This window comes from Erinaceus europaeus, chromosome 13 (assembly GCF_950295315.1).
Source record: "Erinaceus europaeus chromosome 13, mEriEur2.1, whole genome shotgun sequence".
Taxonomy (NCBI): domain Eukaryota; kingdom Metazoa; phylum Chordata; class Mammalia; order Eulipotyphla; family Erinaceidae; genus Erinaceus; species Erinaceus europaeus.
Window position 1 is genome coordinate 39,187,400 of NC_080174.1, and position 15,396 is coordinate 39,202,795.

At 38.9% G+C, this 15,396-nt stretch overlaps 1 protein-coding gene across 1 annotated transcript in view; it reads left to right on the forward strand.

Moving 5' to 3' along the window:
- RCAN3 (RCAN family member 3) overlaps positions 1–9,578 on the forward strand; it is a 49,122-nt gene extending 39,544 nt beyond the window's left edge. The window contains exon 5 of the mRNA XM_060205552.1: positions 8,071–9,578. Coding sequence (XP_060061535.1) covers positions 8,071–8,159 — 89 coding nt within the window. The 3' untranslated portion in view covers positions 8,160–9,578. The remainder of the gene's footprint in view (positions 1–8,070) is intronic.
- The last annotated feature ends 5,818 nt before the right edge of the window (positions 9,579–15,396 follow it).

Below are 15,396 nucleotides of genomic sequence, written 5' to 3' on the forward strand. Positions count from 1 at the left end.
CTTATTTCACTCAACATGATTTTTTTCAAGGTCCATATAAGATCGGCTGAAAACGGTGAAGTCACCATTTTTTACAGCTGAGTAGGACTCCATTATGTATATATACCACAACTTGCTCAGCCAATCATCTGTTGTTGGACACCTGGGTTGCTTCCAGGTTTTGGCTATTACAAATTGTGCTGCTAAGAATATATGTGTAAACAGATCTTTTTGGATGGATATGTTGTGTTCCTTAGGATATATCCCCAGCAGAGGAATTGCAGGATCATACGGTAGGTCCATTTCTAGCATTCTGAGAGTTCTCCAGACTGTTTTCCACAGAGGCTGGACCAATTTACATTCCCACCAGCAGTGTAGGAGGGTTCCTTTGACCCCACACCCTCTCCAGCATTTGCTGCTGTTACCTTTTCTAATGTATGACATTCTCACAGGAGTGAAGTGGTATCTCGTTGTTGTCTTTATTTGCATTTCTCTGACAAGAGACTTGGAGCATTTTTTCATGTGTTTCTCAGCCTTTTGGATCTCTTCTGTGATGAATATTCTGTCCATGTCCTCTCCCCATTTTTGGATGGGGTTACTTGTTTTCTTGTTGTTGAGTTTAGCAAAGTCTTTCTATATTCTGGTTATTATTCTCTTGTCTAATGTATGGCATGTAAAGATCTTCTCCCATTCTGTGAGGGGTCTCTTGGTTTGGGTAGTGGTATCTTTTGCTGTGAAGAAGCTTTTTAATTTGATGTAGTCCCATAGGTTTATACTTGCCTTAGTCTTCTTTATAATTGGATTCGTTTCATAGAAGCTTTTTTAAAAATTTATGCGGAAAAGAGTTCTGCCAATATTTTTCTCTAAGTATCTGATAGTTTGTGGTCTAACATCCAAGTCCTTGATCCACTTCGAATTTACTTTTGTATTTGGTGAAATACAGTAGTTCAGTTTCATTCTTCTGCATGTTTCAACCCATTGTTTCCAACACCATTTGTTGAAGAACTCTGCATTCCCCATGTAATAGTCTGAGCCCCTTTATCAAAGATTCGATGTCCATAGGTGTGGGGGCTCACTTCTGGGATCTCAGTTCTATTCCACTGGTCAATGTGTCTATTCATGTTCCAGTACCAAGCAGTTTTGATGACAATGGCCATATAATACAATTTGAGGTCTGGGAGTGTGATGCCTCCAGTTCTCTTCTTTTTTTTTCAAGATTGTTTTGGCAATTCTAGGTCTTTTCTGGTTCCAGATAAACATTTGTAGCATTTGTTCTATTCTCCTAAAAAATGTGCTTGGGATCTTGATGGGGATAGCATTCAATGTGTAGATGGCTCTGGGTAATATATTCATTTTGATGATGTTAATTCTACCAACCCATGAACATGGAATATCTTTCCACTTCCTTGTGTCTTTTTCAATTTCTTTGAGTAGTGACTCATAATTTTCACTATACAAGTCTTTCACTTCTTTGGTTAGGTTTACTCCTAGATATTTTATTGTTTTTGTTGCTATAGTAAACGGAATTGATTTCTAGTTTTCATGTTCTTCTAACTTAGTGTTTGCATAGAAGAATGCCACTGACTTTTGAATGTTAATTTTGTAGCCTGACACCTTACTGTATTGCCTGGTGATTTCCAAAAGCTTTTTGCTGGATTCCTTATGTTTTTCTGTGTATACTATCATGTCATCTGCAAATAGGGAGAGTTTGACTTCTTCTCTTCCAATCTGTATCCCTTTAATTCCTTCCTCCTGCCTGATTGCTATGGCAAGAACTTCCAACACTATGTTGAATAGTAATGGTGATAGTGGACAGCCCTGTCTAGTACCTGATCTGAGTGGAAATGCTTCCAGTTTTTCACCATTGAGTATGATGTTGGCTGTAGGTTTGCTATATATAGACTCCACTATCTTCAGGAATTTTCCACCTATTCCCATTTTTTTTGTAGTGTTTTGATCATAAAGGGATGTTGGATTTTGTCAAAGGCTTTCTCTGCATCAATTGATATGACCATGTGGTTTTTGGTCTTGCTTTTGTTGATGTGGTGGATCACATTGATTGATTTACGTATATTAAACCAACCTTGCATGCCTGGGATAAAACCCACTTGGTCATGATGAACAATCTTTTTAATATACTGCTGTATCCGGTTGGCTAAAATTTTGTACAGTATTTTAGCATCTATGTTCATCAGAGATATTGGTCTGTAGTTTTCTTTTTTGGTTGTGTCCCTGTCTGCTTTTGTTATCAGAGTGATGTTGGCTTCATAGAAGCTGGCAGGGAGTATTCCAGTGTCTTCAATCTTCTGGAAGACTTAAAAGTAGAGGTATTAGTTCTTCTTTGAAGGTTTTGTAGAATTCATTTGTAAAACCATCTGGTCCAGGACTTTTATTTTGGGGGAGATTTTTGATAACTGTTTCAATTTCATTAGCTGTGATGGGCCTGTTCATGTTATCCACTTCCTCTTTACTTAGTTTTGGAAGTTGGTAGGTATCTAGGAAATAGTCCATTTCTTCCAGGTTCTCTAGCTTGGTGGTGTATAGTTGTTCATAGAAGCCTCACATGATATGTTGAATTTCTGCGGTGTCTATTGTGATATCTCCTCTTTCATTTAGTATCCAATTTATTTGGGTCTTCTCCCTTTTTTGTTTTGTGAGTCTGGCTAATGGTTTGTCGAACCAACATTTACTTTTGTTGATCTTTTGTATGATGTTCTTATTCTCAATGTTATTTATTTCTGCCCTAACTTTGGTGATTTATGTCCTTCTGGTTGCTTTAGGGTTCCTTTGTTCTTCTTCTAGGTCTTTAAGATGTGCAATCAGGCTGTTTATTTGTGCTTTTTCTTATTTCCTAATGTGTGCTTGTATAGCTATGAACTTCCCTCTCAGGACTGCCTTAGCTCTGTCCCGAATATTTTGATAGCTTTTGTCTTCATTTTCATTGAACTCTCAAAACATTTTGATTTCTTCCTTGATTTCCTCTTTGACCCAGAGGTTGTTAAGAATTATACTGTTGAGCTTCCACATTTTGGGACTATTACTAATCTTTTGTTGATTGTTAAGTGTTAATTTCATTCCACTGTGGTCTAAGAAGATGCTTGGGATGATTTCAATGCTCTTGAATTGGCTGATGCTGTCTTTGTGGCCTAACATATGGTCTATCCTTGAGAATGACCCATGTGGATTTGAGTAAAATGTATATTCCAGTTTATTGGGATGAATGACTCTGAAAATGTCTAATAGTTCTAGTTTATCTCTCTCTTCATTTAGCTCCCTAATGTCTTTATTGATTTTCTGCCTGGATGATCTGTCAAGTTGAGAGAGTTGGGTGTTGAAGTCTCCTACTATGACTGTGTTGCTGTTAATATATTGCTGTAGCTCTTTCAGTAGACATTTGATGTATTTAGATGGCTTCTCATTGGGTGCATAGATGTTAATAATTGTTAAATCCTCTTGATTGATCCTCTGAGCTTTAAGTAGTGTCCATTTCTATCTTTTTTAATTTTATCTATTTTAAAGTCTGTCGTGTCAGATATGAGAATAGTTGTTTCTGCCCTTTTTTGTGGGCCATTGGCTTGTATGATAGTTTTCCATCCTTTCACTTTAAGTCTGTGTTTGTCTTGTTGAGTTAGGTGAGTTTCCTGTAGACAGCATATTGTTGGGTTGTGTTTTCTCATCCATCTTCCTACTCTGTGTCTTTTAATAGGTGAATTCAGGCCATTGACATTTACTGATATCAAAGATTGAAGATATTTTAACGCCATTCTTGTAGAGTTTTAGAGTGTTTTGATATATGTCCTATTTGTGGTGGTCTGGTTGTTTATAGGAGACCTTTCAGAACTTCTTTCAGGGCAGGCTTGGTGATAGTTGATTCCTTCAGCTGTTGCTTGTCTGAGAAGGTTTTGATGCCTCCATCTAGTCTGAATGACAGTCTAGCAGGATATAGTATTCTTGGTTGAAAGCCTTTCTCATTGAGCACTCAATAGATATCTTGCCATTCTCTTCTGGCCTGTAGTGTTTCTGTGGAGAAGTCTGCTGCTAATCTTATGGGTTTTCCTCGGTAGGTGACTCTTTGTTTTTCTCTTGCAGCCTTCAGGATCCTTTCTTTATCCTTGTTCTAAGTATGATGTGTCTTGGTGTCTTTAAGTCTGGGTTAATTCTGTTTGGGACCCTCTGGGCTTCTTGAACCTTTATGTCTTTGATGTTGTCTAGACTAGAGAAGTTTTTAGCTATTATGGCCTGAAGAATGCTTTCTTCCTCTCCCTCTCCCTCTCTTTCTTCCTCTGGTAAGCCAATAATGCGTATATTGTTTCTTTTGAAGTCATCCCATAGGACTCTATTGTTGTTTTTAGCATCTCTTAATCTCTTTTTGAGATCTCTTACTTCTTTTTTAGTTGTCTCTAATTTGTCCTCAATCTTGCTAATTCTGTCTTGAGCCTCATTGATTCTATTCTCTCTGCCCTCTACTGTTTTCTGGAGTTCATCTATTTTGTTTCCCTGTTCTGATACTGTTTTAGCTTGTTCAGCTAGTTGTGTTCTTAGCTCAGCTATTTCAGCTTTCAGCTCTCTAATAACCTTGAGAGAATTAGTGTTTTCTTCCAGAGTCTCATTTGTTGTTCCTGTATTTCTGATTACAATTCTTTCAAACTCTTTACTCACTCCTGTGATTATTTTCTTAGCTAGTGTTTGGATTTTGAACTCGTTATTTTGTGCTTCACCCTTTGGGGGTGCTTTTAGCTGGACTGTTGTCCTGGTTTGTTTCTCCATTATTTCTTCTTGTTGGTTTAACCATTTTATATATTATGTTATGAGTTCCCTCTCTTGGTACTTTTCAAATTACTGATCACTATTGCCTGGATTGACTTGTGTCTAATTAAGGTAATTAAAGAGTTCACAGTGGTGGAAGTTAACAGTTGTTTCAATAGTATTTTAATCCCTGAGTTGGAGCTCAGTGATTTAAAAGCCTTTTTTTTTTTCCCTCTCTGTAGGCTATGGGAGCCTGAGGGCTTCTAAACTATAAGTAGGCTTCTTAGCTTAATCACTGACTCCTGACCAAGAGATAAGGCAGGGTGTGGCAGAGATAATCCAGTGGTTATGCAGAGACTTTCACAGCCCCACAGCTATGCCACCGAGGTATAGGTCTTCTCCTGAGTTTCCTGGTTAGATCTCTGTCCCCTGGTGTCCCTCCTTGCCGCTGCTCCAGATTCTGAGGGCAGTAGCAATGGTGATTCAGAGTTGCACTTGGTGAGTCTCCAGGGAATCCTCTCCTCCCTTCAGCTGTCTGCTTGTTGGTGGAACAGACTGGAGGTGGTGTTTCAACTGATAAACCGCTGGACTGTTACCAGCCACTTAGTCTCTTCCTAGGCTGCTGTCACCAGCCATGTGTGTTTGCACTCACAGGTGATTTGGTGGGTTCCTGTAATCGTTCTAGTCCTGTCTTGTTTGGGTCCCAGGTTGGTCTCCTTTGGTATTCCTAGTTGATCCAGGAGAGGAGAGGAGAGAAACAGATCTGTTGCTGCTGGTAGCCCCACCTCCTGAAGTCTCTGGAAACTATTTTATATTCGGTTCATGTAACCATATTGTATGAGATGAGTCTTATGTATCATTTTTAAGCTCCTTCTTCTAAATTTATATACATTTTTCTTTAAATCTAAGTTATTAGATTTATCTATGTAATATAGTAGTCATATTTTCTTTTGTTTTTTAATATTTTTTTAATGGGGCTGGGTGGTGATGCACTCACTAAGTGTGCTTTTTTTTTTTCTTTTTAATTTTATTTATGAGAAAGATAGGAGAAAGAACCAGACATCACTCTGGCACATGTGCTGCCGGGGATCAAACTTGGGACCTCATGCTTGAGAGTCCAAAGCTTTATCACTGCGCCACCTCCCGGACCACAGTAGTCATATTTTCTTTATAAATCATAATCTCTTCTTGGAAATTTAATTATTTGAACAATTGTAAGGAAAGAAAACTATGCTTTATTAGTAAAATACATGTGTGAAGGATAATAAAACCATAACAGTTGTGGTCCAGGAGGTGGCACAGTGGATAAAACATTGGACTCTCGAGCTTGAGGTCCTGAGTTCAATCCCTGGCAGCACATGTACCAGAGTGATGTCTGGTTCTATCTCTTTCTCCTCCTATCTTTCTCATAAATAAACAAAATCTGTAAAGAAAAAAGAGAGAGAGAGAGAGAGAAAGAAAAAAGAAGACATAACAATAAAGACAGTAAATAGTGCTTGCACTGTATTGTTTCTTATGTCCTGTATTCTTGCATCATGGCTACCTGATGAGACCACAAATAGATCATTTTTTAAAAATATACTAGTGTGTGCGCCTACTAGTTTAGTGTGCCACGAAGCAAATGGTAAGAGTTCCTTTCCCTCAGAAAGTAAAAATCAGGTGGAAAGAATACTACTCTCTTCACATTCTGTTTCTTCAATTTTTATGCACTAAAGCCTGTCAACCATTATAAGCCAAATAAAAGCTACTAGGAATTTTCAGTTCACCATAAAGATTAAAATGAAGCACTGGCTAATGGAACATTTGCATCAGACCTCAAAGATAGAGGTCAGCACAATACCCTTGATCTTTTAGAATGCAGTCACTTTGTTCCCCCTTCATACTAATTACATTCACATTAATAATCAAAATGTGATAAAAATGTGAGAATATTTGATTTTCTCAGAATCTCAATTTGTAGCTGGAGGCAACTTTAGAAATCATAAACTGTAACCCTCATGTTACACAGATGAGCAAACTGAAGTGAGGAAAACATGAAAGGCAATTCCAGGCTAGAAATGCATCCCCAGCTCCCAGGGTAGTGCTGTTTCCTGTTTTACCTGGTGTGGAGGACTGAGCCTGGGACTTTGGAGCCTCAGGCAAGAAGTTTTTTGCATAACCATTATGCTATCTACCCCCACCCACTTTTTCTGTTTGTATTAGACTCCTAAAGATACTCAAGCAGTGAATACCTATCTTCAGAAAACAATGGGAGGGGGCTGGGCCATAGCCACACAGTAGGAACACAAGGCCCCCTACCCCGTCCCACCCCCCCCCCGGGGGGCGTTGCTTAGCAAGTGGTGAAGCAGGTCTGCAGGTATCTTTCTATTCCCCCTCTCTGTCTTTTCCTCCTCTCTCAATTTCTCTGTCCTATCCAACAATAACAGCAACAACACCAGGAGCAGAGGATGAGCCCCAGCATTAACCCTGGAGGTAGAAAGAAAAGGAAGGAAGAAAATGGCCAGAAAGATAACTCATCTGAATTAGTGTGTCTGCTCTGTGATGCAGGGAAGATTTGAGCCCACCCTGCTGGAGGAAGCTATGGTACTGTGGCTTCTTTCCCTCTTTTTTGCCTGTCTCTGTCTGGAAAAGCCACCCCAGAGCAGTAAAGCCCAAATAATTATTTTAAAAATGAAAGAAAGAAAGAAAGAAAGAAAGAAAGAAAGAAAGAAAGAAAGAAAGAAAGAAAGGGAGAGAGAAAGAAAGAAATTATTTTTCCCTTGATGAAATGCAAAGAATAAGACAAGTCTTGTCTGATGTACATAGTGATTTGGTATTGTCAATGAATGAATTAGCTGTTCCATGTTTGGTTTTTATTGTCATTGTACCATTGGGATTATAATCTACTTAAACAGTGTCAGCTTGGTAACCAGCAATTGCAACGACATTTTACATGACCTAAGATTTTAATAATATTGTGATTAAAATATAAATAGTTGAAACTAATGAAGCAGGATGAAATCTAACATGATTTGAAATTAGTTTGTGGTGGAATGAAATTCTCAGTGCTTGTGAAATGGAGTTCTGTTAGATAAAACTGATTTGTAATTAATATTTTTTCACAGGTTCTTATAAACCAAGATTTTGTTTTAAAAGGGAAAATTTCAAACATTATTTAGCAGTGAAAAGTATATAAAATTCCCTGTTGCATCAGGCTCATTGTCTCAGATATCTTTTTTTCCCCACCTGCACTTCATTTCTATCAAACTCTGAACTTTTAAAAAAAATTTTATTATATTTATTTTCTCTTTTGTTGCCCTTGTTTTTATTGTTGCTGTTGTTATTGATGTTGTCGTTGTTGGATAGGACAGAGAGAAATGGAGACAGGAGGGGAAGACAGAGACAGGGAGAGAAAAACAGACACCTACAGACCTGCTTCATCACTTGTGAAGTGACTCCCCTGCAGGTGGGGGGGGGGGGCTCGAACCAGGATCCTTATGCTGGTCCTTGCGCTTTGCGCTTAACCTCTGTGCTACTACCCGACTCTCTCAAACTATGAACTTGATCAGTTTTCCCTTCTAAAGCCACTATGTTCCTTTTTAACATATTGGCATTGTACATCTTCCTATACAAGAGGAGGCCAATGACCCATATAGTTAAGTGTGATGATATATGAAGAAAGAAATGACTTAGGGAAATTGCCTCCTAGCTATGGAGGGAAGTCTGTATTGTAGAAGCTCACCTCTTAAAAAGGTACATGCATTTGAAAAATAAGATTTATGCATGTTGGGTAGGGGAGACAGCATGATGGTTATGCAAAAGACTTTCATGCCTGAGATTGAAGTTTCAAATTCAATCCCCCTTCATTATAAGCCAAAGCTAAACAGGTCCAAGAATGTTGTCCAACAATGCTCAGTTTTGTTTAATTTTTTAATTCATCTCAGAATATGGGTTGGACATAGCATCTTTATTGGCCCACTGTTTTCTTTGTGAATCAGGAAGAAATGTTAGTAATTTCATGAGTGTTGTTTTTGTTACCAGCTATCAAACAACAAAGTAAATATTACAGCAAATGCTAGATTTACTACCCAAAGGCTTGTAAAAAATGTTTTTGTCCAAAAAAGAAGTTTCTAGCCAAGGTAAAGAAGAACTAACTTGGGCTGAGTCAAAATTTCTTTGCCCACTTAAAAGTTCAGAGATATTTTGCTGAATTAGATATGTGTTCTGTTTTGTATACCTATGTTTTTTTTTTTTTTTTAAACAAAGCCATGTCGTGAAAAGTCTTGGAATTCCTGAATGTTCATTCTTGGCATGATGGAAGGTTTATATCTCTGCAGATACTGTTTCTCTGTATTGTTACTGTTTAGTGCCCAATCTTCCTAACTCAAACTGGGGCCTGAGACAAAGATGGCTAATCCTGTTACTGTGCCATGCTGTCCCCACTGCTTCTCAGCCAAGGTAGGGACCCCAGTGTGTATCAAACTCCTCCAAATAAAGGAAAGTTTATCAGTCATTTTATTTTTATCTCGCTTTAACCCAGGAGTTGAAATTAGTATTTTATCTCAATGTGTGTGGTTTTGTGTTACAGTTTTGAACACATTACCTTTCTGGTACTATAAATTTTAGTGAATACTCATTGTACTTTGAAAATGAATCAGTAATTTATGATACATGTACTCCTTATTTTAGTGTGCTTGCAGTGTCAATCCATAGTTTGTAAAAGTTTGTTATTTGTCAGTTTTTGAAAATATTAAACATTCCTTGTCCTATAAAAGTGACAAAAGCAGGATGCAATTCTTTTTGATTCTTTGTGATTAATTGTAACCGTTTTCTTTTAAAGCTCATAAAAATAAAGTTAGTGGTTTTTTAAATAGGTCCATTGAATTGAGTTTTTTGTGTCTTTATTTTCAATTAGATCATTTCCACTTAACTGATGATACAAAAAGACAGAAAGTAAAATATGTTTGTTCCATTAACTAGATTCTACGAGAGCATTAGTTGTGTGTTGTGGCAGAGTTGAAGGTGATGACTCACTGTAAACTGGACATCGATAAGCTTTTTGAGTCCTTCACCAAGAAAAGCTTTTAGGTTTTTACTCTAATTAACTCTTCAGCTTAAAAAAAAAAAAAGTTATTCCTGGAAAAGGCTTATTTTCTGTCTTAAACACATCTCAAAAAAAATCTTGAAGTCAAAATATTGAAACTAGAAGACTTACAAAGGTTTTATCTAGTACAGTGATTTTAAAAATACATTCTTATGGACTGGGGAGATAGCATAATAGTTATGCAGAAGACTTTCATGCTTAAGGCTCTAAGATCCCAGGTTCAATCACCAGCACCACTATAAGCCAGAGCTGAACAGTGCTCTGGTCTTTCATTAAAAATAAGTAAATATAAAATTAAAAAAGAAATAGGGTTCCAGAGGCAGGACTACGGAGCAGCAGCAGCTGTGTTTCTCTCTTCTCCTCTCCCAGATCAACTAGGAATACCAAAGAGGAACACCTGGTACTGCAACGACAGGACTGGGACGACCTCAGGAACCCACCAAATCACTGGTGAGTGCAAACACCTGTGACTCGTGGACAGACAGGAGCCTAGGGAGAGATTAAGTGGCTGGTAACAGTCTGGCAATTTACCAGTTGAGACGCCACCTCCAGCCTGTTTCACCAACAAAAAGGGAGGAGAGGACTCCCCTGAGACTCACCAAATGCAACTGTGAGTCTCCATTGCTACTGCCCTCAGAATCTGGAGCAGCAGCAGGGAGGCCCTGTGCTGACACCATGGGACAGAGAACTAACCAGGAAACTCAGGAGATTTATACCTCAATGGCCTAGCAGTAGGGCTCTGAAAGTCTCCTTGCATAACCACTGGATTATCTCTGCCCCACCCTGCTTTATCTCTTGGTCAGGAGTCAGTGATTAAGCTAAGAAGCCTACTTATAGCTTAAAAGCCCTCAGGCTCCCATAGCCTACAGGCAAGAAAAAGAACAAAAGAGGCTTTTAAACCACTGAGCTCCAACTCAGGGATTAAAATAATAATGACCCAACTGTCATTTTCCACAACTGTGAACCCTTTAATTAATTACCTTACTTAGACACAAGTCAACCCAGGCAAGAGTAATAAGTAATTTGAAAAGTTCTGAGAGAAGGACCTCATAACATGCTATATAGAATGGTTCAACTAACAAGAAGAAATACTGGAGAAATGAGCCAGAACAAGAGTCCAGCTAAAAGCCCCCCAAAGGTTGAAACACAAAAATAATGAGGTCAACATCCAAACACAAGTTAAGGAAATAATCACAGGAGTGAGTAAAGAGTTTGAAAGAATTGTCATCAATTCTTTGAATTGAAATGCAGAAACAACAAATGAGACTCTGGAAGAAAATACTAATTCTCTCAAGATCATTAGAGAGCTGAAAGCTAAAATAGCTGAGCTAAGAACACAACTAGCTGAACAAGATAAAACAGTATCAGAACAGGATAACAAAATAGATGAACTTCAGAAAACTAGAGAGGAGAGAGAATAGAAAATTATAAAGAAATAAAGAGGGGTGAGCTGTGGTGCACACAGGTAAGCACACATATCACCATACACAAAGACCTAGGTTCAAGCCCCCAGTCCCCACCTACAGGGGGGACCCTTCAGGAATAGTGAAGCAGGTCTGCAGGTATCTGCCTTCATCTCTTCCACTCTATCTCCCCTTCTTAATTTCTCTCTGTACTGTCAAATAAAACTTAAATAAATAAATGAAAGAAAGAAAGAAAAGACGGGAGCTGGCATAAGGGTTATAAAATAGACATTCATGCTCAAGGCCTCAATGTCCTGGGTTCAGTCTCTTGTACCACCAGAAGCCAGAACTGAGCAGTGTGGGGCCAAGTGGTGGCACACCTGGTTGAACACACATTACAAAGTGCAAGGACCCAGGTTCAAGCCCCTGGTTCCCACCTGCAGGGGGAAAAGTTTTGCAAGTGGTGAAGCAGGGCTACAGGTGTCTTTCTTTCTATCTTCCCCTTCCCTCTCAATTTCTGCTATCTGTATCCAATAAATAAATAAAGATAATAATAATAAAGAACTGAGCACTGTTCTAGAAAGACAATGGAGGGGAGGATATGAATTAAAAAGAAAGAAAACTGTTTACTTTTTTTTAGAACATAGAATTCTATTCTTTATTCTAATAAAATCTTCCAAACCCAATGTAAAACTAAGCACACATAATAAACAGACTTTCTCTTGAAGGAGACTGGGGAGCATTGTGGACCTGAAGTTCTTCCAGACCAAAATGCATCTTCCACTTTCTAACCCTTCAGCAGAACTGCTCAACTGAATAGTTCAAAACAACATTTGTTTCTATGGTCTGCACACCCCACCCCCCTACACATCTTTGCAATTAAATAACTCAAAAGGCACTGCCACCTTCACATATCTGAACTCACACATGCAGCCAGCCTGGACTATAAAATTACTAGTTTCTTGCCTTTGTGTCAGTTTCTATCATACTTCACTGCTTTGTTGAACTTAATCTTTACCAGCAGAAAATATTGGGATTCAAAAGTTTCTTCAAATGGTTTGTCAATAAGTTGGTTTGTTAATTTTAACCAACTTAGAGTATAGTAGCTGGGGACATTCCACTTTAGTATTTTTCCTACTGTGTTCAGTGAGGCTGCCTCCAGGTGGAGCTAAACGTACAGGTTACTGGGGCCTTGCACACCTAGTGACCGTAAGAAAAGATTTAACGAAAGAAAGAAAGAAAGAAAGGAGAAAGAAAGAAAGAAAAGAAAGAAAGAAAGAAAGAAAGAAAGAAAGAAAGAAAGAAAGAAAGAAAGAAAGAAAGAAAGAGAGAAAGAGATTTAACTTAAGCCAAGGATTCTTTGACCAAAGCAATCAGTTTGGAAACCTAAAAAAATTCTAGGAGAAAATAGATTTTGATGGGGAGTTGGGTGGTAGCGCTGCGGGTTAAGCCCACCAGGAGTGACACTCAGGACAGTATAGGAATCCCGGTTCTAGCCCCCGGCTCCCCACCTGCAGAGGAGTCGCTTCACAGGCAATGAAGCAGGTCTGCAGGTGTCTATCTTTCTTCCCCAACTCTGTCTTCCTCTCCTCTCTCCCATTTCTCTCTGTCCTATCTAACAACGACTAGAACAATAACTACAACAATAATGGCTACAACAACAATAAAAAAGGGCAACAAAAGGGAAAATAAATAAATATAAAAAAAGAAAATAGATTTTGACGTAGGATAGAAAGTACAAGAATAGGGAGTTGGGCGGTAGCACAGCGGTTTAAGCACATGTGGCGAATCAGTTTAAGCGCCATGTGGCGAAGCGCAAGGACCAACATAAGGATCCCGGTTGGAGCCCCCGGCTCCCCCACCTGCAGGGGAGTGGCTTCACAGGTGGTGAAGCTGGTCTGCAAGTGTCTATCGTTCTCTCCCCCTCTCTATTTTCCCCTCCTCTATTTTCTCTATGTCCTATCTAACGACAACAAGAATAATAACTACAATAATAAAATCAACAAGGGCAACAAAAGGGAAAATAAATAAATTTTAAGAATGTTAAAAAAAAGTACAAGAATAAAAGCTTAATAGAAATAATTTATGATTTTTAAAAAAGCAATGTTATACCACACACAAAATAAAGGTTTAAGTATATACTTCATAAAAATAGATGGACTATGGAAGATGAGGTTGCATAGTGGTTATGCAAAATAACTGTAATGCCTGAGGCAGGCGTTCAACCCTAGCACCACTAGAACTCAGATCTGCGCAGTGCTCTGATTCTTCTTCTAGCGTTTGCCCTTCTTCCGTAGCCAGTCAACAGCGTCAGGTTGAGCCTGATGTAAAGTTTCGAGACCTCCTTTGAATCTGGAGAGGTGGCAGTCATTGACTATGTGGGTCATAGTCTGTCTGTAGCCGCAGGGGCAGTTCGGGTCATCTCTGGCTCCCCAGCGATGGAACATAGCGGCGCACCGGCCATGGCCTGTTCAATAGCGATTGAGGAGGGCCCAATCATAACGTGCTAGGTCAAAGCCGGGTTGACGCTTGTAGGAATCTGTGATGAGGTGTTTGTTCTTTACCTCAGCTGACTGCCAATTCTGTTTCCAAGAGTCTGGAACAGAGAAGTTCAGTGTAGGCACAGGGGACCAGATTGGGTGACGAGACGTCAAGCGTTGGACAGGGTGGGCGAAGATATCCGCGTATATTGGCAGGTTCGCGTATATTGGCAGTGCTCTGATTAAGAAAATAGATAATTGGAGGGTGGTAGAGACAGCATAATGGTTATGCAAACAGACTCTGAAGCCTGAGGCTCCCGCACCACCATAAGCCAGAGCTGAGCAGTGTTCTGATGATTCTCTGTGTGTGTCTGTGTCTCTCTCTGCATCTCTCTCAAAAATGATTTAAAAAATTAATAAAAAATTTAAAAAATAAAATAGATAATTGAATTAGGTGAATTTAGAAGTTAAAGTCAACACTGTATATAACAGAATCCTGAGGTATATCCAAGAGGTTTAAAAATATATCAGTAGCAGTAACTGCCTCTGTTGACCACAATCCAAATATGGTTCTAATTTAAACAAAATATTTAAATTATTTATTTATTTGCCTCCAGGGTTATTTCTGGGGCTCAGTGCCTGCACTACAAATCTAGTACTCCTGCAGCCATTTTTTGAATTTATTTTCTCTTTTTGATAGGATAGAGAGAAATTGAGAGTGGAGGGGAAGAAACAGAGGGAGAAAGAAAGACACCTATAGACCTGCTTCTCGCTTGTGAAGCTACCCCCCCCCCTGCAGATGAGGAGCTGGGGGTTTGAACCGGGATCCTTCTGTGGGTCCTTGCGCTTTGTACTATATGCATTTAACCTGGTGTGCTACTGCTCAGCCCCCTTAAAATTACTTTTTTTTTATATGGAGAATTAATGGTTTACAGTCAACAGTAAAATACAGTAGTTGGTACATGTGTAACAATTATCAGTTTTTCACACAGCACTCTAACCCCCCACCTAGGTCCTCCTCCACCATCTTTTTTAAAAGATCTACTAATTTATTATGAGAGAGAAAACAGAGGCCAGAACACTAGTTATCTCTGACTTAAGGTGATGCAAGTAATTGAACCTGTGACTACTGGAGTCTCAAGCATGCAAGTTGAAGCTCTAACAGGTTAAACTTTCTTACAGGCCCTCAGAAAATATTAAAATTGTTATACACATAAGAAAGATCACAAATCTAGCCAAACTTCCCCTGATCTCCTGAGACATGAAAAAAATATATTTATAAGTAATGTGTAAATTAGGCATATAAATAGCTTATCTCTAAGTATCAGTCTTATAGGGGAATAGTTTATGCCCTGAAATGTTTGAAGAAGTTAAAACAGTGCCTGTACTGCAATACTTTCAGGGACTTTTAAGTTGGCATAGTCTGAATCTCTAACAGGATATTATATCTGATATACATAAGAGTCCTTTTGCCAAATAAGTCAATGCCCTGGTGCTGGAGGAGCTTCTAGAGAAGCACTCTGCTAAAATTCTAATTACCTGCTCATAACTCTACAATTTAGAGCAGTGTCTCTATTCCCAATGCCTACATTGTGCTTCCTATCAGCCAGTTCTGGGTGATGAATGAACACAAGGCTGATGGATGAATGGATGGATGGATGCCATGCAAACCGCTAGGCAGGTCACCCCCTTCTTCAGCCTCTGC